This window comes from Giraffa tippelskirchi, chromosome 13 (genome assembly GCF_054371585.1).
Source record: "Giraffa tippelskirchi isolate mGirTip1 chromosome 13, T2T-mGirTip1v1.2.pri, whole genome shotgun sequence".
NCBI classification, from domain to species: domain Eukaryota; kingdom Metazoa; phylum Chordata; class Mammalia; order Artiodactyla; family Giraffidae; genus Giraffa; species Giraffa tippelskirchi.
In genome coordinates, this window is record NC_137287.1 from 69,312,256 (window position 1) to 69,334,977 (window position 22,722).

Consider the following 22,722-nt stretch of genomic DNA (forward strand, 5'->3'; position numbering starts at 1 on the left):
CTCAGTCTCCTTTGCTATCTCTTCAATGGCTCAACTTCTGAATTAAGGAATATAAGAAATCAACCCTGAATATTCATTGGAAGGACTGATGCTGAAGCTGAAACTCTGATACTTTGGCCACCTGATGAGAAGAACTGACTCACTGGAAAAGACCCTGATGCTGGGAAAGGTTGAAGGTGGGAGGAGAAGGGGATAACAGAGGATGAGATGGTTGCCGGGCATTACTGACTCAATGGACATGAGTTTGAGCAAGCTCTGGGAGGTGGTGAAGGGCAGGGAAGCCTGGTGTGCTGCAGTCCATCGGGTTGCAAAGAGTCGGACATGACTTAGCAACTGAACAACAAAAGGGCTCAGCCCATAGACCTTTCTACCTCTACTCTGGCTTTTGGTGATATATTCAATTTTTATCTCTAGCCCAGACATCTCCCCAATCTAATAGGTATCTAAAACCTAATATGTCTACCTGGCTGTTAAGATTTTGTATGAAATTACTAGTTCATCAGAGCAGTTGTGAAATGTCACCTTTATCAAATGACAAATACTTGAATATGCTTGATTCTACTACACTTTTAATTTGTTTCACTGGTGAATCTTATCTATTCCTCTACAACAATATACCTTACATGAAGGTATTCAAATTAAAAAAAAAAAAGTTCCTGGAAGCCATTTTTCAAGAGACTTCTAAATCCTAAATATTTTCATCATAAGTCAATATTTTGGCTGTTACTAGTTAGAAAGAAAGAAAGTGAAGTCGCTCAGTCGTGTCCAACTCTTTGCAACCCCACAGAGTGTAGCCTACCAGGCTCCTCCATCCATGGGATTTTCCAGGCAAGAGTACTGGAATGGGTGGCTATTTCCTTCTCGAGGGGATCTTCCCAACCCAGGGATCAAAGCCGGGTCTCCCACATTGCAGGCAGATGCTTTACCTTCTAAACCACCAGGGAAGCCCCATTACTAGTTAGCTATTCATCAATTTCATTTTCTTTTCCATTTGGGAAGACACTAGATAGTAGCATTCTCCAAAACTGCAGTAGGGGAGATTGGACCAAGTCCTGTTCAATGGAATGCAAGTATTATAAAATATAAAAATGAACAGTATTTCTACATACTGTCTGTGTGTTCTCAGTTGCTTAGTAATGTCCAATTCTTTGCAATTCCATGTACTGTAGGCTGCCGGGCTCCTATGTCCGTGGAATTTTCCAGGCAAGAATACTAGAGTAGGTGACCATTTCTTTCTCCAGGGGATCTTCCCAACCCAGGGATCAAACCTGAGTCTATTCCATTGGCAGGCGGATTCTTTATCACTGAGCAACCTAGGAAGCCCTTTTCAGTATCAGTATCAGTTCAGTCACTCAGTCCTGTCCGACTCTTTGCAACCCCATGAACCACAGCATGCCAGGCCTCCCTGCCCATCACCAACTCCTGGAGTCCACCCAAACCCATGTCCATCGAGTCAGTGATGCCATCCAACCGTCTCATCCTCTGTCGACCCCTTCTCCTCCTGCCCTCAATCTTTCCCAGCATCAGGGTCTTTTTAAATGAGTCAGCTCTTTGCATCAGGTGGCCAAAGTATTGGAGTTTCAGCTTCAACATCAGTCCTTCCAATGAACACCCGGGACTGATTTCCTTTAGGATGGATTGGTTGGATCTCCTTGCAGTCCAAGGGACTCTCAAGAGTCTTCTCCAACACTACAGTTCAAAAGCATCAATTCTTTGGCGCCCAGCTTTCTTTATAGTCCAACTCTCACATCCATACATGACCAGTGGAAAAACCATGGCCTAGACTAGAGGGACCTTTGTTGACAAAGTAATGTCTCTGCTTTTAAATATGCTGTCTAGGTTCATCGTAACTTTCCTTCCAAGGAGCAAGCGTCTTTTAATTTCATGGCTGCAATCACCATCTGCAGTGATTTTGGAGCCCAGAAAAATAAAGTCTGACACTGTTTCCACTGTTTCCCCATCTATCTGCCGTGAAGTGATGGGACCGGATGGCATGATCTTAGTTTCTGAATGTTGAGCTTTAAGCCAACTTTTTCACTCTCCTCTTTCACTTTCATCAAGAGGCTCTTTAGTTCTTCTTCACTTTCTGCCAAAAGGGTGGTGTCATCTGCATATCTGAGGTTATTGATATTTCTCCCAGCAATCTTGATTTTAGCTTGTGCTTCCTCCAGCCCACTGTTTCTCATGATGTACTTTGCATGTAAGTTAAATAAGCAGGGTGACAATATACAGCCTTGACATACTCCTTTTCCTATCTGGAACCAGTCTGTTGTTCCATGTCCAGTTCTAACTGTTGCTTCCTGACCTGCATACAGGTTTCTCAAGAGGCAGGTCAGGTGCTCTGGTATTCCCATCTCTTTCAGAATTTTCCACAGTTTATTGTGATCCACACAGTCAAAGGCTTTGGCATAGTCAATAAAGCAGAAATAGATGTTTTTCTGGAACTCTCCTGTTTTGTTTGATGATCCAGCAGATGTTGGCAATTTGATCTCTGGTTCCTCTGCCTTTTCTAAAACCAGCTTGAACATTTGGAAGTTCACGGTTCATGTATTGCTGAAGCCTAGCTTGGAGAATTTTAAGCATTACTTTACTAGCATGTGAAGCCCTTTTACACACTGACAATAGGCAATTGGAAATTGAAATTTCAAAAGTAACATTTAAAAAAAATTTATTTTTAATTGCGGGATAATTGTTTTACAGGGTTGTGTTGGTTTCTGCCATATAACGTGATCGGCCTAAAAATAACATTTAAAATACAAAATACTTAGGGATAAATATGAGAAAATATTTGCCAGACCTGTAAACTGTAATTCCAAAACTGACAGATGTAAAGAAGATCTAAATAAATGGAGAGATATGCCATGCTCACAGTTTAGAAGACTCAGTATTATTATACTGTCAATGCTCCTGAAACTGATCTATAGATTCAATGAAATCCAGTCAAAACCCAAGCAGATTTTTCTGTGGAAGTTGATGAACTAAAATTCACTTTGAAATTAAAAGGACCTAAACAACCAAAACAACTTTGAAGAAGCAGAACAAAACTAGAGAACTTACATTACAGGACTTTGTATAAAGCTACAGTAATCAAGACTCTGAGCCACTGATGGAGATTTTGCACATTTGAAACTCATTTATCATAAGTACATTTTACCTTATTCCCCGTTCTAAGACTTGGAAGTTTTGAGGGGGAGGGGGAATAACAGCAAACACCAACATGGGGGACTCAAACTGAGTCTCAGCTGCAAAAGTGATCACATAATCAGGTAGAATGTGTAACAGGAAAAGTTTTTACTCTAGGCTTAATTATCCAAAGAGTTTAGTTAAGCTTTAGGTTGTGACTGAATCCTTCTTTTGAGATCCAAAGGAGAAAATTATTTTATCTTAGCATATAAGTTCATTCCCTCCATATCTGTCTCTCTCTCTCTCTCTCAAGTTTGTATTCTCGAGAGAATTTGGTATTGTTATTTTTTCTTTTAGTCACTGTGATAGGTGTGTGGTGGTGTCTTGGTGCCATAATATTTGCATTTCCTTAGTGGTCCATGATGAACACCTTTTCAAGTGCTCAGTTGCCATCTCCTTATGTAATTTTAAAGCCCAAAAGAATCTCAGATATGATAGACAGAAGTGAATCGTTTCCTGTTATATGAGGAAACTGAGGCCCAGTTTAGTTAAGGGATGTATGTAAGATTTTTGTAGGCTAATTCAGAGTAAGAATTAAAATCATAGTTCCTGAATCTGAGGCTAGAGTGTTTCTCCTGTGTCACACTGTGTGTGTATGTGCTTAGTTGCTCAACTGTGTCTGATTCTTTGTAACCCCATGGACTGTAGCCTGCCAGGCTCCTCTGTCCATGGGGATTCTCCAGGCAGGAATACTGGAGTGGGTCGCCATGCCCTCCTCCAGGGGAATCTTCCCAATCCAGGGATCGAGCCCAGGTCTCCTCATTGCAGGCAGATTCTTTACCAGCTGAGCCACCAAGGAACTTTTCATCATCTTTTCCATTGTATAATCTGTATAGATTTTCTCCCCCAGTAGCGCTTTTATTTAATTTATTGCTTTTATTTTTCTGCAGGACTCTAATTTTACAACTTTAAACAATACATGCATTAAATTTATTTCTAGTATATTATTATGACTTGGGCATCAAAGCTCCCAAATATATTCAAGCTTCCTTTTTCCTCTGAACCATATAGATAAGGCCCTAGGGTCCTAGTGTCAAACTTCAAGTTGCTGCATAGAGCCTGCTGTGTCTTGTTCTACTGAGTTCTTTACAAAATGGAGAAAATGGGATAAAGAGTAAGCAACTTCGTTTTTGCTCTCTGCAAACGAAGTTTTTTTTTTTATGTCACAAAGCTCTGTTGTCTCAATTATTTCACCCTCCCAAGAACATCACATTGAATCCTCTGCAGTCTCCTTACCTTTTCCCTACAAGGGAGAGGGGAGGGTTACCATTCTTCCTACATAAAGAGAGAAGATGAAAAGAAACACACACATGTGCCTTCCTCACCCCTTCTCCTACTTACCCGCAGAGCCTTTTGATCTGCTGGATTTTATAACAAGGGCAAACTGCAGGCACACAGCGAAGGACACAGCAGTCGGATTCCTCCACTTGAGAGGACCCTTCAGATGCTATCTCTCTACACGTGTCACAGCTCCCCACCATGAGCACCAATTCGCGTGCTAACAGCCTCAGAGTGTAAGAAGCCTAGAAGTGGATGGAATCATAGTGTTCACATGCCTGTGAATGAAGAACTGTCATCTGATTCCCTTAGAAGACTTCATAACAAGGTCGCTTGATTGAACAATAACTCAAGGTTAAAAGAAACTGAAATAAAACATAAAAACTAGATATAACAACTAGACAAAGTAAAGAGGAGTGAGAGAGAAAGTACTGGGGGACACATTAATCATATAACAATAAAGGTAATAAAATCCTCACAGAAGGGAATGCACACAGGTATGACCGCACCTTTGGGCATAATGGAAATGTTCTCAAATAGATGATAAAGAAAGTTTCACTACTGTATAAATTTACTACAAGCCACAGAGATGTACACTTACGATGGGTGACTTTTTATGGTATGTAAATTATACTTCAACAAAGATGCTTCAAAAGAAAAACTGGCATAGGTAAAAAGTACAAAGTCTAAATGTGTGCCATAGGTGAAAGATGCAGGGCTGTCATGAAAGCAAACACAAGTGAGTCAAAAAAGAATCCCTGTATACACAGTAACTATAGAAGCCCTCAGCTATCTTTTGTAATTACTCATAATTTAAATAGAATGGGGATAGCTTCCTAGTATAATCCAGGAATCATTCACAATAAAGCATAAGAAAGTATTATGTTATGTTCATTCTATAAGATCCTAATACTGATTCCATCATATACCTAAGATTATAAGCCCTACTCTTATGGATTATTGAAAATGCTTTGCTATTTTTTTAAAAAAATTTTACCACTGATAATATTAGTAGTACCAGTTACTTAAAGTAAGATTTTTCTTCCTTATTTTAGGGCCAGACTTATTCACAGTGGTACAACCCCTTTTTAAGATGACACCTGCTTCCATGTTGCTGTAAATGGCATTATTTTGTTCTTTTTACACCTGAGGAGTATCCCACTGTATATATGTATTGCATCTTCAGGGGCTTCCCAGATATCTCAGTGGTAAAGAATGTGCCTGCAATGCAGGAGACCCAGGTACAATTCCTGGGTCAGGAAGATCCCCTGTAGAATGGAATGGCTACCCACCTCAGTGTTCTTGCCTGGAGAATTCCAAGGATAGAGGAGCCTGGTGGGCTACAGTCCAAGGGGTCCTTTTTTTTTTTTTTATTGGAGGGGACAGAGGACTCTGGCAGGCTACAGTCTACAGCGTCACACAGAGTCAGACACAACTCAAGTGACTTGGCCTGCACACATATGCTAAGTATACCTGACAACTCTGGGCTTGGAGCTTCTCTTGATGGAGGAAGTCTCTTTCTTAGCCAAAGTTGGTAACAGTTGAAACCACTTAGATGTTTATTATCTCGATGCATCCAGATATATTTTTCCAATAACTAATTCTAGTTTTCAATAGATATTCAGAGAAGGCAATGGCACCCCACTCCAGTACTCTTGCCTGGGAAACCCCATGGACGGAGGAGCCTGGTAGACTGCAGCCCATGGGGTCGTGAAGAGTCAGACGCAACTGAGCGACTTCACTTTCACTTTTCACTTTCATGCACTGGAGAAGGAAATGGCAACCCACTCCAATATTCTTGCCTGGAGAATCCCAGAGACGAAGGAGCCTGGTGGGCTGCCGTCTATGGGGTCGCACAGAGTCGGACACGACTGAAGCGACTTAGCAGCAGCAGTAGCAGCAATAGATATTTTAATATTTAAGTGATAAAAGATGACGACCAAAGAAATTTTAACACTCTCAGGGAACTGAAGTTGAAAAATCTAGAGAATTCGCTTTCACTGCTGAGAGCCTGGGTTCAGTCCCTGGTCAGGGCCCTAAGATCCCACAAGCCATGCAGAGCAGCCTAAAAACAGAAAAAGAAAAAAAGAGAAAAATCTAGATGCTTGGATTTAAGTTTTAAAATACTACTCAATTTTTTTTTGACTTAATTTTTAAGTTCATTATTGGACATTCATTTATAATATCTTTCATCTCGGTTGACTGTCAATATGAGTCCTTTCTCCTGCTTTTCTGTATGGTTTCATTATAGATTGTTTTGAATCGGCTGATATTTTCCTATGTGATTTCCTTCTCTATTCAGCATTCTGGTTGTTAATATAATTTTTATCTAGACAGTACTCTTCTTTCTTCTCTCTCTAAGATTTACTTTCAGATCCCATCATGTTGAAGACATGAGTTCTTAATTTCGCAGTTTTAGAACTTCACTCTCACAGAAGATGGCTATATTAAAACCTGAAGTAAATGAAAAAAATTAAAAACAATGGTGTGAACTGTTTATAAATAGCTTAGTTTTGACTACCACTATGACTTTGAAACCTTATTTCTAATTTACTTCTGACACGTTATGTGAGTAAAAGTTGCTCAGTTGTGTCAGACTCTTTGCGATCTCTTGGACTATACAGTCCATGGCATTCTCCAGGCCAGAATATTGGCGTGGGTAGCCGTTCGCTTCTCCAGGGCATCTTCCCCAACCAGGGATTGAACCCAGGTCTCCCGCATTGCAGGCAGATTCTTTACTGTCTGAGCCACCAGGGAAGCCCAAGAATACTTAAGTGGGTAGTCTATCCCTTCTCCAGATCTTCCCGACCCAGGAATTGAAACGTGGTCTTCTGCACTGCCCCGGAGAAGGCAATGGCACTCCACTCCAGTACTCTTGCCTCGGAAAATCCCAGGGACGGCAGAGCCTGATGGGCTGCCGTCTATGGGGTCGCAGGCGGATTCTTGACTAGCTGAGCTACCAGGGAATCTGTCAATATTATCAGTCACACAAAATGGTAAAAATCAGAATGTACTTCTCTTCACAAATTACCAATTTCCTGGGCATTTTCTCATAGTTGTCTTACTAGTAGTGACAGTGGGATCAGATTACACTTACTTTTGTCCCTTGGACCTTCTGTGACTAACAATAAACCGTTTTTGTGATATTAAAGGAAAGTCTGAGCTTGTTTCCTAAAATAGAGAAAGCATTTTCAAGATGATACCTTAATGGTATCATCATGTGTCATCTGGCATTTGTATAACTTTCCATATCATTTGAAAGAATTCCTCTTTATTACTGATTCCAGAAGCAAAGATGACTGAATCTAACTGGCATGCTTGCTGCATTCATCCTCTCATCTTTAATAGCTTCTGACATTACTTCGTAATTCTGTTATCAAAAATATTCACTAAAGTAACGGAGGCTGGGGAACGTGATTAGCTATTAACCAGGAAGAAGAAGAAAAGGGTTGATCAACAGTTAGCCAACCTCTGCTGTGGTTCATTGATTTTCACTGATACATAAAATTGCATCGTGAATGTACCACTTTTTATCTATTATCCTCTAAATGGAAATAGAGTTTTCCCATTTTTCTATTAGCAAAAAAAGAAAAGAAAAAACCAAGTTGCTAAGAACATCTCCTGTTCATAAAAACATCTTTTGCACCATAGTTTCTTAAGGTATTTACATAGTAGTTACATGGTTTATTTTTTTATGGTATTTACCTATGTTTACATAGTACTTAGATGGTTTCTTTAAGGTATTTACCTGGTATTGGATAGATGTTTATAGTTTAATGACAGATGGCAGCTTAACATAGTAAGTTTCAAACGGGTAATTCAGAAACCTGACCTAGACCATGACCACCATCAGTCACTACTCGCCATCTAGCCCATCACTCTTCTCTATCAAAGGGGCAAGTGGACTAGGAGAACTACCTGCCCTTTGCACGTGCAGACTGTCAACATATCACTCTCAAAGTTTCACATATATTCCTCTAGTGCTATCCTAAGAAATAATTTTAAAAAATCTCTCATTTATTTAAAAACATTTATACATTGCAGGGCTGTTTCCTAAAGGAGAGAAAGCCTACATTCTATGTAGGGGGAATATTTCCACTTTAAGATATATCACCAGCCCTATACCAAAACCTATCTAATTATTAACTAGCATTAACTATGAAGATGAAAGTTCAACTGGCACCCAGCAAGCAGGTACAGGGTATGCTCCACGTGTTACATCAGTATTGCCATATTGAACTACCATGATGGCGCTGACTGGCATCTATTTACATCTTTTTAAAATGAGGCTCAAAAAAATAAAGTGACTTCCCCACAGTTGTAAAACATATAACTCCAATTCTAGAGCTCTCTAAAAAAATAACTCTCTACCCAAAAAGGTACAAGAACTCAACTCAATCTGATTCCAATAAAATTTTTACTTACTTTTCCAGGACTATGGTTTTTAGAAAAAGAGTATTTGCTGAACCTTACAACTTTAATGACTTATACACAATATTTAATTTTGAAAAAAAAAAAAGTTCATCAGTCCACTTATTAGCAAATAAAACTAAGCACACACTAAACTAACTCAACTATTTATTTCAATACATTAATCTCTTTACATTACATGGCAGACTTAAATCCATATAGGAGACTCCATACAGAAGAATGACCTACTGTATACCTCAAGTACTTTTTTTAATGAAGTCTTAGATAACTTGAATTTTTTTTAGAAACAACAATTCCAAACTAAACTCCTATCAAAAACAAAACTTCCAGAAGTTTATCAGTTTAATTGCTGAACATCTTCTAAACATATTAGAAATGGGTCTGTAATAAATGATGACTGCTATTTGGATGGCGAAAACTATTTAAATCTGCTTTACATATACCTTTTTCTCTTTCCTTTGATAAAGGAGCATAGAATGACTAAATGAAATACACATCTAAAATGAAAAAAAGAATCTAAAAATGTAATTTTAGCTGCTCAAGTACTTCCCAAAAAAACTATGTAGTGGCACTATATTAATATTTAATGTTTCTGCTTAATTGCTTTTTCCTTGCCTATATCTTAATAAATATGAAATTTCCACAGGCAAGAAGAGAGCCAATTATATAATACAAAGAAATAAATAAGCTATTAAATACATATTTAAAAGTACAGTGGTGGTCAACCACATTCAGCACACACCCAAAATAATAACTGAGCATTATACCACTATAGATATTTACAGCCTCATACAATTTACACTAGTACAAGCACCTCGCTCCTGCTCTCAAAGCCTAACTAGCTATACGGAACATTTATAATCTATTTCTAAGCATGTCTACCAGAATCGGGGGACACAATTTTATCTACTTTCCTCATTTGCTGCTAACTTGCCAGAAAGTTATTTGCTAATCACAAAAATAGAATGATAGAATGACCATTTAGTACAACAACAACAAAAAAAACCTTCTTTTTCAAATTTAATACTATACTGATAAAAGTGAAAGTGAAAGTGAGGTCGCTCAGTCCTCTCGGACTTTGCGACCCCGTGGACTGTCGCCTACCAGGCCCCTCTCTCCATGGGATTCTCCAGGTAAGAATACTGGAGTGGGTTGCGATTTCCTTCTCCAGGGGATCTTCCGGACCCAGGGATGGAACCCAGGTCTCCCACATTGCAGGTAGACGCTTTAACCTCTGAGCCACCTCCCTACTGATAGAAGTCTTCTTAAATTATTAAGCCTAAAATCTCATTCCATGCCAAAAGCTTTTCAAATTACAAAGGAAAGGTATTAAATTTCCAAAATATTTTTCTGCAAGGGACTTCTGAAGGAATTACTTTACTAACCTAAAGTTTAGTTAAGTCTCTCATTAACAATATTCTCTACTAGCATGAAAGGACACTGAAGAAAAGATATTATTCTAAACTCAATCAGGAAAAACCATGAGAATTCTCATACCCTTATACTGGGAGTACAATCTTTCTGTAAACCCTCTCGGGCAACATTTACTAAGAGACTTAAATTTTATACCTTTTAACCTAATAACTGATGAAATAATAAGAGGGTGAAGACCCATTTTACAAAATGTTCAGCCTAAGGTATAATAAACTCAACTCAGAAATTATTTCAAAGTCCAATAACAGCAAAAAAAAAAAAAAAGGAAGAGTTATGTAAATTATGATACAGCTGAAATATGAAAAAAATTAATGATATGGGAAAATGCCCAAAATATAATATTGAGGGGGAAAGGAAGGTTAAAATGTCACAGCTTGACAAGGTGTTTTAGTCTCTCTCTCTCTCTCATACACACACACACAGAGTTTGGAATAAGGGGCCAGGGTCCTTTTTTTTTAGACAATTCATCAATTTTTATAAGGAACCTGTGTGAATGGTAACTTTTGACATCAGCCTGCATCGCTGTGCATCACTGTGTATCATACAAGCTGCATTTTGAACACTTTGTCTGTGTTAATGGAATAATCCACTCTTTTCTTGGTACCAAAGTGCCTTACAGCAGAAATCCCCAACCAGGGCCTTGCAATACTCAGAGGCGGTCTCCCAGGGCCTGCATCTCAGAGCCCCTGTTGCGAAGGGTATACCCTACCATCTTATAATTACTTGTTTATACATCTGTATTTTCAATCTTAGAGTTGTTTCCTGGGGACACAGGAGAATAATGTCTTAATTCAGTGCCCATCACAAATTCTGACAAAAAATAGGACTCAAAAAAAACAAAGAAATGAAATCTACATGAATTAAACGAGTAAAGTTGACATAAAACAAGGACAATGAAAAACAAACGATTGCTTTAAAACTCTGATGGGGAATTACTCCTGTTTAAGCACTTCCCCATTTTTCTCATTAGAGACAGTAAGGGCATATAGCTCTATTTCACATCAAATAGACAGAGAGTGAAACAGACAGAAGCTCAAATATAGACGTCTATTTTTACACATATTTTCTTGTAAAGAGTCTCTATGACCAGATAATAGGGTTATTTTCAGAAGCTGCTTTTTTTCTGATATGAATAAAATTTTGTTTACTCTGAATCAGAGAACAGACTGTATTTTTAGGGGAAAAACAATCACCTCCCTATCCTTTGGGCAGACAGGAATCTCCAAATTAAGAAGCAAGCTTAAATTTCAGTTCATCTTAGCTACTAATGAAATACTGCAGCCCCCTCTGAGCAGACACAGTGATACTGACCGTGTATAGAGCTAGTGAAGATATGGGTACAGAAGGTCAGACCCATATCATGTGGCTTCCCTATTTTGCTTGAAGCACTGTAATGACCTAGAGTAACAGATTCATCTTGCTAAAAGTCCATACAAAAAAGCTTTCTGAATCTACGCTGATTTTAGATGATCAAAAATACTACACTGGCAACCAATGTTTAACAGTTGCCTCAATTTCCTCAGCCTGAACTGTGGAAAAATTTCACAGACTTTTATATAGCTGGAAGGAAACACGGAGATAATATAATCCAACTTGGCCATTCACTATTTTATTAAGCACTGAGTCTCCAAGAGGTTGAGTAACTTGCCAAAAGTTACACGCTGATCGGTGACCTGAACTATTCACTAGGGTCCAAGTGAAGTAGGACAGACTGGACAGAGAGTATTACTCCAATGGATCAGGAGCAAATGGGAAAATAATTCATAAAAGATGTTGAAATGATTTTTGAAATGTGTAAAAATATAGGTCTCTCTATGTTAGCTAGGATGAAGGCACCCCATATCATGTGAATTATTCTTTTACTCACTAGCTCTCAAAGAATGTAGATCATCATAGTCTGTTATTTCCAGGAGAACAAGGGCATCCTGATACATAAGGTAAGCTCTGTCCTACAAGAAACTTGCCCCCATGAATGGGAGGAGGTGTAAACCTTAAAGGGAGTCACATAAAACTACATCTTCGAAAGACGATTCTCTCTCCCCTCACCTTTTCCTTACCTTTAGTTGAAAGAAAGCTTCAAATAGAAGCTCTATATACAAAATATCAAATATACAGGACTGCTCTGTCTGGGGACAGGGGCAGGAGAGTTTGTACAGAAACCTGCTCCCTTTTGCTAGTTCCTTAGAAACCTGAATAGTCTGTTAAGGAGTTTAAAGATCAGAGAGGTAGCTCAACCAACTTAAATTTACTTAACACAAAAACCAAGACCCAGAGAGACTTGCTGACAGTCTCACAGCTAATCAGTGACACAGTTTAGGCTAGAACCTAAGTTTCCAATCTCCTGATCCTGGAACTTCCTCACTGTATTATACCACGAACAGATTGGTTTAGCAATTCAAGAATACCAGCTACTGGATCAGGCACCCTTTGCTTTTTCCATTATAAGTGATATTCATCAGATGCATATATTCATTCAAGACAAATCAGAAAATAAAGTTAGCCAAAAAAACAGTAATAACTTACATACCATTACCCCTCTAGAGAAAACTGATGCCAGTATTTTGGGATATATTATACATATATACATATATATATATATTAGATCTTTTCATATGAAAATATATACAAACACACACAAGAAAAATGCTCTTCTAATCTTATTTTTACTTAATATGTTATGATGTCTTTCTGAGTTAATATAACATGTGTGTGCACACTAAATTGTGTCTGAGTCTTTGCAACACCGTGGACTATAGCCCACCAGTCTCCTCCTCCATGGAATTTTCCAGGCAGGAATACTGGAGTGGGTTGCCATTTCCTACTCCAGGGGATCTTCTTGACCCAGGGATCACACCTGCGTCTTTGGCATCTCCTGCATTGGCAGGCAGATTCTTTACCACCAGTGCTACCTGAGAAGCCCAATATAACATATATCTATACATTATTTTTAAAGACTGCATGGTACTTCACCAAATGGATAAATAAAACTTCATTTATTCACTTTTCTTTTTGCTATTTGGAATGCACAGTTTATTAAGCCTTTTTATACTACTACTACTATTATTGCTTATTACTACTGCTACTACAACCACCTGTGGACCAATTTCTGTGAAAAACCAGGAATAGGTCATTAGGATAAATTCCAAAGAATGGAGTTGCTGTAACACCATTATGCTGTTTCTTTGTTTTATGGTTTTATATTCAAAGTGTCAAAGGGCCATCTATAAAATAGGGACCAAGTCACACACCTACTGACAGTATATCAGACTACTATATCCATATACTTGCCAACATTGGGTAGTCATTCTTTGCTAATAAGCTAAGATGAAAACTGATTCTTATTGTTTTAATTTTTTGTTTCTTTCATTTGTAGTGAAACTAAACATCTTTGCAGGTAACATCCAATTCTTAAAGATCCATAATATAAATAACAGAGAAGGGACTTCCCAGGTGGTCCAGTGGCTAAGACTCCATGCTCCCAATACAGGGAACTCAGGATAGATCTCTGGTCAGGGAACTAGATCCCAGTTGCCTCAACTAAGGATCCCACGTGCTACATCTTAAAGATACCACCTGCCACAACTAAGACTCAGGGCAGCCAAATAAACAAATTAATTTAAAAAAAAAAATAGAAAAGAATACACAGATATGTCTCAACTTGTTTGAGACTGAATTGCAAAGAAACACATTATCGCTGTTCAGAACGCAGTTCTCAGACAAAAGGAGGGTTGACAGCAATGTCTTAAAACACAATAATAGAAACCAAAGCAAAATTCCCGAACTGGAAAGGGAACTTAAAGTGCACAGGGACCCAGAGGTGACAACAGGGGGAAGCAGACCCCAGATCGCAGAGAGGAGACAAGCTCCCCAAGGAAAGAGGGTTAAACCGGCTCATGCTCAAAATAATCTGAGCACGGAGATGCACCCTAACTTCAGAATACCCGACACCAGGGCAGATCTAGCTTTGAGTTGCTATGTTCAGCCAAGGCAGATGACGTGACGCTCGCTAACTGCATCCACAATCCCCCAGGGGAAGACTGGCCTTGGAAATGGAGCAACTCGGCTCTCCTCCGACTTCTAATGTGGTAATGTACTGTCTGCTTACAGCCTTTCAGATGCACCACTGTTGCTAGTCGAACCCAATTGTGTCTTGTTTATTTCAAAAACCCAGCTAAGTAAAAACATTCCAAATGCAGGAGGTCCTTGTTTTATAATTTGTTCATGAAAAGTAATGATTAAATACTAAGAAGTATTTTGAACATATTTTACAGGCCCTGGTGGAGCTTACTATTTAAAAGAACCCAGGGAGAAAGCCTTTGGGAAGGCAATAAATTATTTTAATCACTCCATAATTTATGTCTCATAAATACAATTGCCTTTCAACATAACATTTTTTCTGGAAACTACATTATAAAATGAATCGCTTGAATAGATAATATTTTTACATAGAAAAGAATGCTTTAATTGGCTAAAACACAGAAATGGTTCAACAACACATCTGGAAAGTAAATATATAGCAATTAGAAATCTCTAAAATCATTTCCAAGTGCAGTCACAATTTTTAAATAAGCATAATTAAACCAGCTGGATATTATATAAGGAGGAGCTTAAAGTATTATAAAGTACATACAGCACTCATAAAAATACAAATCCAATCTATCTTAAATTTTACTGAAAATTTATAGGGCAGAAATAAGAACCGTTAATCATTCAGATCAACCTGAACAGCCCAAAGAAAATTTTGTATTAAAAGAAGGGCTTTTAACGCTCCTTCACATTCCTTTGCTTTGGCTATAGTGCAAGCAGTTTATGGTTCAGGTGGATGCCACAGGGCACTTCTTTAAATACTAGCTGGTTGGACCATCTCCCAAAGCAATTTCCAGATCTTTGTTAGTGATATTGATATTCTTGTGATTTTTGGTGCTATTGCATTAATTCAAATTTAATTAAATAATTATAATGTCCATAGGAAGAAACAAGAGTCTGCCTATAAAATAACTTTATCTTTGGAAAATTGCTTTTCCTACATCCATTTTAGCAAGGGTAAAAGGGCAATCCCATTCTCTGTGGATCTTTATTTTTTAAGATTTTTTTTTTAATGTGGACCATTTTTAAAGCCTTTATTGAACTTGTTACCATATTACCTAATGTTTATGTTCTGTTTTTTGGGGGAGGAAGCATGTGGGATCTTTGCTCCCTGACCAGGGATTGAACCCGCAACATCCTGCACTGAAAGGCAACGTCTTAACCACTTGACTCCCAGGAAAGTCCTTGTTCCTTCTATTATTAAAAATCTTTACATTCAAGTAGATAGAGTCGATACACAAAACATTTAATATGTAGTTCCTAAGAACATCTGGAAGATAAAAGTTGCTTAAAGGAGACTAACTTGCTTTGGTTACTCAAAAGTGCTTAGTCGCTCAGTCGTGTCTGACTCTTTTCAACCCCATGGACTGTAGCCCACGAGGCTCCTCTGTCCATGAGGATTCTCTAGGCAAGATACCGGAGTGGGTTGCCATGCCCTTCTCCAGCGGATCTTCCCAACCAGGGACCAAATCCACATCTCCCACATTTCAGGCGGATTCTTTACCATCTGATCAGCCAGGGAAGCCCAAGAATACTGGAGTGGGTAGCCTATCCCTTCTCCAGAGGATCTTCCCAACCCAGGGATTGAACCAGGCTCTCCTGCATTGCAGGTGGATTCTTTACCAGCTGAGTTACCAGGGAAGCCCCAAGACTTGTCTATATTATTATTATCATATCAACAAACTTAAACATCAATACCAGGTACTAATTTAATATTAAATATTTCCCAGTTCATGTGAACCTGAAACTCAACCATGGCAATATGATTTAAAAAAAATAGAGAGAGAGACATACAGACCCACAATGAGGCCTCAGTTCTTATTTTTGTTTCAATTCTGAGTCAGGTACAGCAGTATAAAACCCATTAGTTTACAAATTCAAATAGACTATTCAAAGAAACCGAAAATTCGATGACATTATTCCTCTTTTGTGTATTTTTAACACTGTACTCAAAGATATTGGGTGACTTATCGAAGTTCTTACAACTAGTGAATAACAGGCAAAGAAATCCAAGTGGCTAATAAAAGATGTTCAAGCTCATTAGTCATCAGGCAAATGCAAATCAAAACCATCATAAGACACTATGACACAGAGACCAAAATGGCTAAAAAAATATTTTTTAACTGGCAAGCAATTATTGGCAAGTACATAGCACAACAAGAATTCTCAAATACTGCTGATGAGAGCATAAACTGGTACAACCACTTTGAAAAGCTGCTTGGTAGCATCTGTCAATGTTGGGCCATAAAATGTGAACATCCCATGTCCCAGGAACTCCACTCCCAGATCAACACTCAACAGAAATCCATACATGCAAAGCCATGTGCAAACATGTCCATAGCAGCATTATTGAGGATGGCTGAAACTGGAAATGAGCCCAATGCCATCAAAAGTAAAATGGATAAACTGTGGTATATTCATAAAACTACTCTATATAACTTTTTTTTAAGTTTACAGCTAATGCAACAACCTGGATGAATTGAAAGCTAATCCTAAGTGAAAAAAGTCAAACACAAATGCAATAACATTCATAATAAAATTGAAAACAGGTGAACCATTACATGGTGATGGATGCCTAGAGAGTTATAATCTTTGGAGGAGAGGATAATATGCAGGGGGTACAAGAGGCTGAAGGGCTGTATCTATAGCTTTATTAGGGTAATGATGACACAGGTGCATTCACTGTAAAATTCATCAACCTATGTATTTATGATTTAAAGGTATTTTAGGTATTGCTATAGTTCTAGTTACAATGTTTACATGTTTGTTTAAATACAAATCTGGACTGGTCACTTTCATGCTAAAAACCCTACAACTGGCTTCTCACCACACTGGGAAGAAAAATCCAAAATGCTTCCCTTGAAGACCCTTCCTGACCCAGTCTTGGATATGTCTGATTCCCTTCTCTCCCTCTGTTCACGGATTCCTGCCACACACCTCTCCTGGCTGCCTCAAACACACCAAGCTCTTTCCCGTCTCAAGGATTTTACCTTTGCAATTCCCACTACCCGGCATGCTGATATGTGTATGGTTTGCTTCCCTAATTCATTTAGGATTCTGCTTAAACATCATCGACACAGAGAAGTGACTCTGAAATAGAAAGAAAGGGGAACTCTTCCACCATCTTGGACCTAGTTGGTTCTAACCAGGCTTTGTCATGTCCTATGACTATGCCATCGCATGTCTGACCACTTCCAATTTGCCTTGACTCATGGACCTAACATTCCAGCTTCCTATGTAATATTGCTCTTTACAGCATCGAATCTTGCTTCTATCACCTGTCCCATTCACAACTGGGTGTTGTTTTTGCTTTGGCTCCATCCCTTCATTCTTTCTGGAGTTATTTCTTCACTGATCTCCAGTAGCGTACTGGGCACCTACTGACCTGGGGAGTTCATCTTTCAGTGTCCTATCTTTTTGCCTTTTCATACTGTTCACGGGGTTCTCAAGGCAAGAATACTGAAGTGGTTTGCCATTCCCTTATCCAGTGGACCACATTCTGTCAGACCTCTCCACCATGCCCTGTCCATCTTGGGTGGCCCCATATGGCATGGCTTAGTTTCATTGAGTCAGATAAGGCTGTGGTCCATGTGATCAACAGTGAACATTGACATTCTAGGAATCAGTGAACTAAGATGGACTGGAATGGGTGAATTTAACTCAGATGACCATTATATCTACTACTGTGGGCAAGAATCCCTTAGAAGAAATGGAGTAGCCATCATGGTCAACAAAAGAGTCTGAAATGCAGTACTTGGATGCAATCTCAAAAATGACAGAATGATCTCTGTTCGTTACCAAGGCAAACCATTCAATATTACAGTCATTCAAGTCTATGCCCCAACCGGTAACGCCGAAGAAGCTGAAGTTGAACAGTTCTCTGAAGACCTACAAGACCTTCTAGAACTAACACCCAAAAAAGATGTCCTTTTCATTATAGGGGACTGGAATGCAAAAGTAGGAAGCCAGGAAACACCTGGAATAGCAGGCAAATTTGGCCTTGGAGTACAGAATGAAGCAGGGCAAAGGCTAACAGAGTTCTGCCAAGAGAACGCACTGGTCATAGCAAACATCATCTTCCAACAACACAAGAGAAGACTCTACACATGGACATCTCCAGATGGTCGACACCAAAATCAGATTGATTATATTCTTTGCAGCCAAAGATGGAGAAGCTCTATATAGTCAGGAAAAACAAGACTGGGAGCTGACTGTGGCACAGATCATGAACTGCTTATTGCCAAATTCAGACTAAAATTGAAGAAAGTGGAGAAAACCACTAGACCATTCAGATATGACCTAAATCAAATCCTTTATAACTACACAGTGGTAGTGAGAAATAGATTTAAGGGACTAGATCTGATAGACAGAGTGCCTGATGAACTATGGATGGAGGTTCATGACATTGCACAGAAGACACGAATCAAGACCATCCCCAAGAAAAAGAAATGCAAAAAGGCAAAATGGCTGTCTGAGGAGGCCTTACAAATAGCTGTGAAAAGACAGGAAGCGAAAAGCAAAGGAGAAAAGGAAAGATAAACTCATTTGAATGCAGAGTTCCAAAGAATAGCAAGGAGAGATAAGAAAGCCTTCCTCAGCGATCAATACAAAGAAATAGAGGAAAACAATACAATGGGAAAGACTAGAGATCTCTTCAAGAAAATTTATGCAAAGATGGGCTCAATAAAGGACAGAAATGGTAGGGACCTAACAGAAGCAGAAGATATTAAGAAGAGGTGGCAAGAATACACAGAAGAACTGTACAAAAAAGATCTTCACGACCCACATAATCATAATGGTGTAATCACTCAACCAGAGCCAGACATCCTGGAATGTGAAGTCAAGTGGGCCTTAGGAAGCATCACTACAAACAAAACTAGTGGAGGTGATGGAATTCCAATTGAGCTATTTCAAATCCTAAACGATGATGCTGTGAAAGTGCTGCACTCAATATGCCAGCAAATTTGGAAAACTCAGCAGTGGCCACAGGACTAGAAAAGGTCAGTTTTCATTTCAATCCCAAAGAAAGGCAATGTCAAAGAATGCTCAAACTACTGCACAATTGCACTCATCTCACATGCTAGTAAAGTAATGTTCAAAATTCTCCAAGCCAGGCTTCAGCAATATGTGAACCGAGAACTTCCAGATGTTCAAGCTGGTTTTAGAAAAGGCAGAGGAACCAGAGTTCAAATTGCCAACATCTGCTGGATCATCGAAAAAGCAAGAGAGTTCCAGAAAAACATCTACCTCTGCTTTATTGACTATGTCATTCTTTTAAAGGTTGCACCTTGCTCCCTCCCCTCCTGTCTCAACTTCAGAGGGGCTTTTTCTGACCACCTTTATCTAAATTAGTTTCCCCACAGGGGCTTCCCTCATAGCTCAGTTGGTAAAGAATCTGCCTGCAATGTGGGAGACCTGGGTTGGATCCCTGGGTTGAGAAGATCCCCCTGGAGAAGGGAAAGGCTACCCACTCCAGTATTCTGGCCTGGAGAATTCCATGGGGTTGCAGAGTCAGACACGACTGGGCAACTTTCACTTTCAGTCTCCCCACTGCTCCATCCTGTTTTAGTTTCTTCTCATAGTGCTTGTCACAATCTGAGACAATATTGTATGTTTGATTATTTATTGACTCCCATTAAAATGTAAGGTCCATAAGAGCAGAGACTTTTGTTTTGTTCGTGTCAGAATAGTAGCACAAAGTAGGTGCATAAAAAATGTAGTGAATGAATAGAAATTGAGCATTTTCTCCTCCTGTAAGGGAAAGCTTTTACTTGCAAATTATATATTTATTCCTGCTTATGTGTTTAATATCTATCTTCCCCACTTGATTTCAATCTCCAGGAACACAGACTTACATGCTCACCATCTTATAGGGAATGCCTAACACAGCGGCCAGGCAAAAACCAGGCACTGAGTCAGTATGCCTGGAAGCAAAAGATACAGTACATCAATACACCACCAATGAACTTCCCTGATGGCCCAGTGGCTAAGATTCTGTATTCTCAATGCAGGGGGCTCAGGTTCAGTCCCGGGTCAGGGAACTAGATCCCACATGCCACAACTAAAGATTCTCCAAGCCACAACTGAGACCTGCTGCAGCCAAAAAAATAAACAAATAAATATTTTTAAGAAATACACCACTGAAAAGGTCATTACAAATATGCACCGTAACAGGCCAGTCAGGATCTAAACACTGGGATTATTGCCTGCGATAAACTTCTTTAATCTCCAGGCTGTAAAAAGCACCATCCCCACCTCCCCACCAAACATAGGCCCAGAATTATCAATGTAAGAGAGTATTTTGACTGCTCACCATTATTTATGGTAAACTTAACCACTTCTCATCTGTGCAGAGAAGAGTTCCCACAGCAGGCCTGAAACTGCTGTCCTCAGAGAGGCCTGCTTAAGAGGTTGGCCATGGTTGGCATCTGGGAACTTGGACTTCAGGGGGGCTCCCCTCATTCCCTCACCGACGATGAGAGTGGCCCTCCAGGCCTCAATTATTAGTGCAAAGAATGTGGTTTATGTTGACCCCCTGCCTTCCTTCTGGGGGCCTGGAATTTTGGCATATGCTAGTCACATGACCGGCCCCCAATGAAAGCTCTGTCTTAAACGAGCCTCCTTCGTAGACAGACGTGTCACACCTGTCGTCACAGTTTGTGCTGGAGGAACTGAGTGCATCTTGTGTGACTCCACTGGGAGAGGACCCTGGGAGGCTTGTGCCTGGCCTCCTCAGAGCTTTATCTCATGCGTCTTCGTCCTTTGCTGATTTTGTTTTGAAACCTTCTGCTGTAATGAATGACCGTTCTGGGTACCACTGCCTCATGAATTCTCTAAGTCACTGAACCAGGAGGTGATCTGGGGGGTCCCCTCTCAAATCTCCCAATTCTTAAACAGATGATGATCAATCACAACTGTAGAAAAACAGAGGAAGAAAGAGAACAGTGACCCATGCCTTCTGGCATTCTTGCTTCCCAACAGTCCCCTCTTCTTGAGTGTGGGCTGGGCCTGATGATTCGCTTCTAATGTTTGGAATTCGGCCAACGTGATGCATGTCACTTCCGAGATTAGATTACCAAAGACTGCAACCTCCGCCTTGCCCACTCACTCTGTCTGGCTCTCCTCCTTGGCTTTTATGACGTAAAGAATTACTTATTGTTACAACTGGAAGAAGGAAGCCCTGAAAATCCTCTAATCAGATTATAGATAAGAACACTAAAATCCAGAGAAATGACAGAATTGTTCAGAATCACACAACCAAGAGATGGCAGAGCAGACAGACATGCAGGAACCTCTACTCATAGTCCAAGGCTCACTCTTTCCATCAGACCATCCAACACGCCAAGCAGTTTGCCCCAAGGCTGGGGAGGAGGAACACAAAAAGCTAATGTTTGTAAGTGCTTTTCTCCTTGCAGTCAATTTCAGCTATCATCAAAACAGGCGACTCTGTCATCCTATTTATCCACAGACCATTTGCTCTGTCCTGAAATCTGCCTTTTCCTTCAGAGATTTCCATTTTGTCTTTCTCATTCATTTAAACCTGATTTCACCCATCAAAAGCTTCCAGGAAGAATACTAGGCCAAGACAGAGTCAGCCTCTGGGCCCTGTAAGTGACAAGTCCAGAGGCAGCTGGCTTGATGCTCAACATCAATATAAACTAGATATTTAAACTAACTAAACTAAGCTCAACATTCTAACTTCACCAGTTTTCAGCTCAAAAGCAATTACGAATATCACTAAAGGGCATTAATGACATTACTTTTTGAATTTTTTTTTTAATGTGGACCATTTAAGTCTTTATTGAATTTGTTACACTATTGCTTGGCTCAGCAGTAAAGAATCTGCTTGCCAGTACAGGAGATCCTGGAGTCACAGGTTCGATCCGTGGATCAGGAGGATCCCCAGAAGGAAACGGCAACCCATTCCAGTATCTTGCCTGGAAAATTCCATGGAGGAGAGTCAGACGCGACTTAGCAACTAAACTACAACAAACAACAATATTGCTTCTGTTTTATGTCTTGGTTTTTTTCAGCCATTAGGCATGTGGTATCTTAGCTCCCTGGCCAGGGATCAAACCCGAGCCCCTCGCACAGGAAGGTGAAGTCTTAACCACTGAACTGCCAGGGAAGTACAATGCTACTTTTTAAAACTTTATTTCAACATTTTTCTCTGTTCATGCAGACTCAATGTTTATCATGAATTGCTTATATTAACATAGTCACCAACTCATAATATATTTGTTTATATATTAACAAAGCTAAAGTTTATAAAGAAGGCTGAGCACCAAAGAATTGATGCTTTCGAACTGT

At 39.5% G+C, this 22,722-nt stretch overlaps 1 protein-coding gene across 7 annotated transcripts in view; it reads right to left on the minus strand.

Annotated features, from left to right (window-relative positions):
- Positions 1-22,722, minus strand: part of ARHGAP21 (Rho GTPase activating protein 21) — a 129,155-nt gene that overhangs the window by 77,043 nt on the left and 29,390 nt on the right. For 2 of the 7 annotated variants that reach the window (XM_081556801.1, XM_081556800.1), the window contains exon 1: positions 20,726-21,523. The exons of 3 other annotated variants lie outside the window; for them this stretch is intronic. Coding sequence is in view for 1 of the 4 variants with exons in the window: in XM_081556798.1 (XP_081412924.1) it covers positions 20,726-20,728 (3 nt within the window). In the remaining 3 variants the exon portion in view is untranslated. Of the gene's footprint in view, positions 1-20,725; positions 21,528-22,722 lie in introns of those variants that run through there. 2 more of the 7 variants (XM_081556798.1, XM_081556799.1) reach the window with 2 other exon arrangements.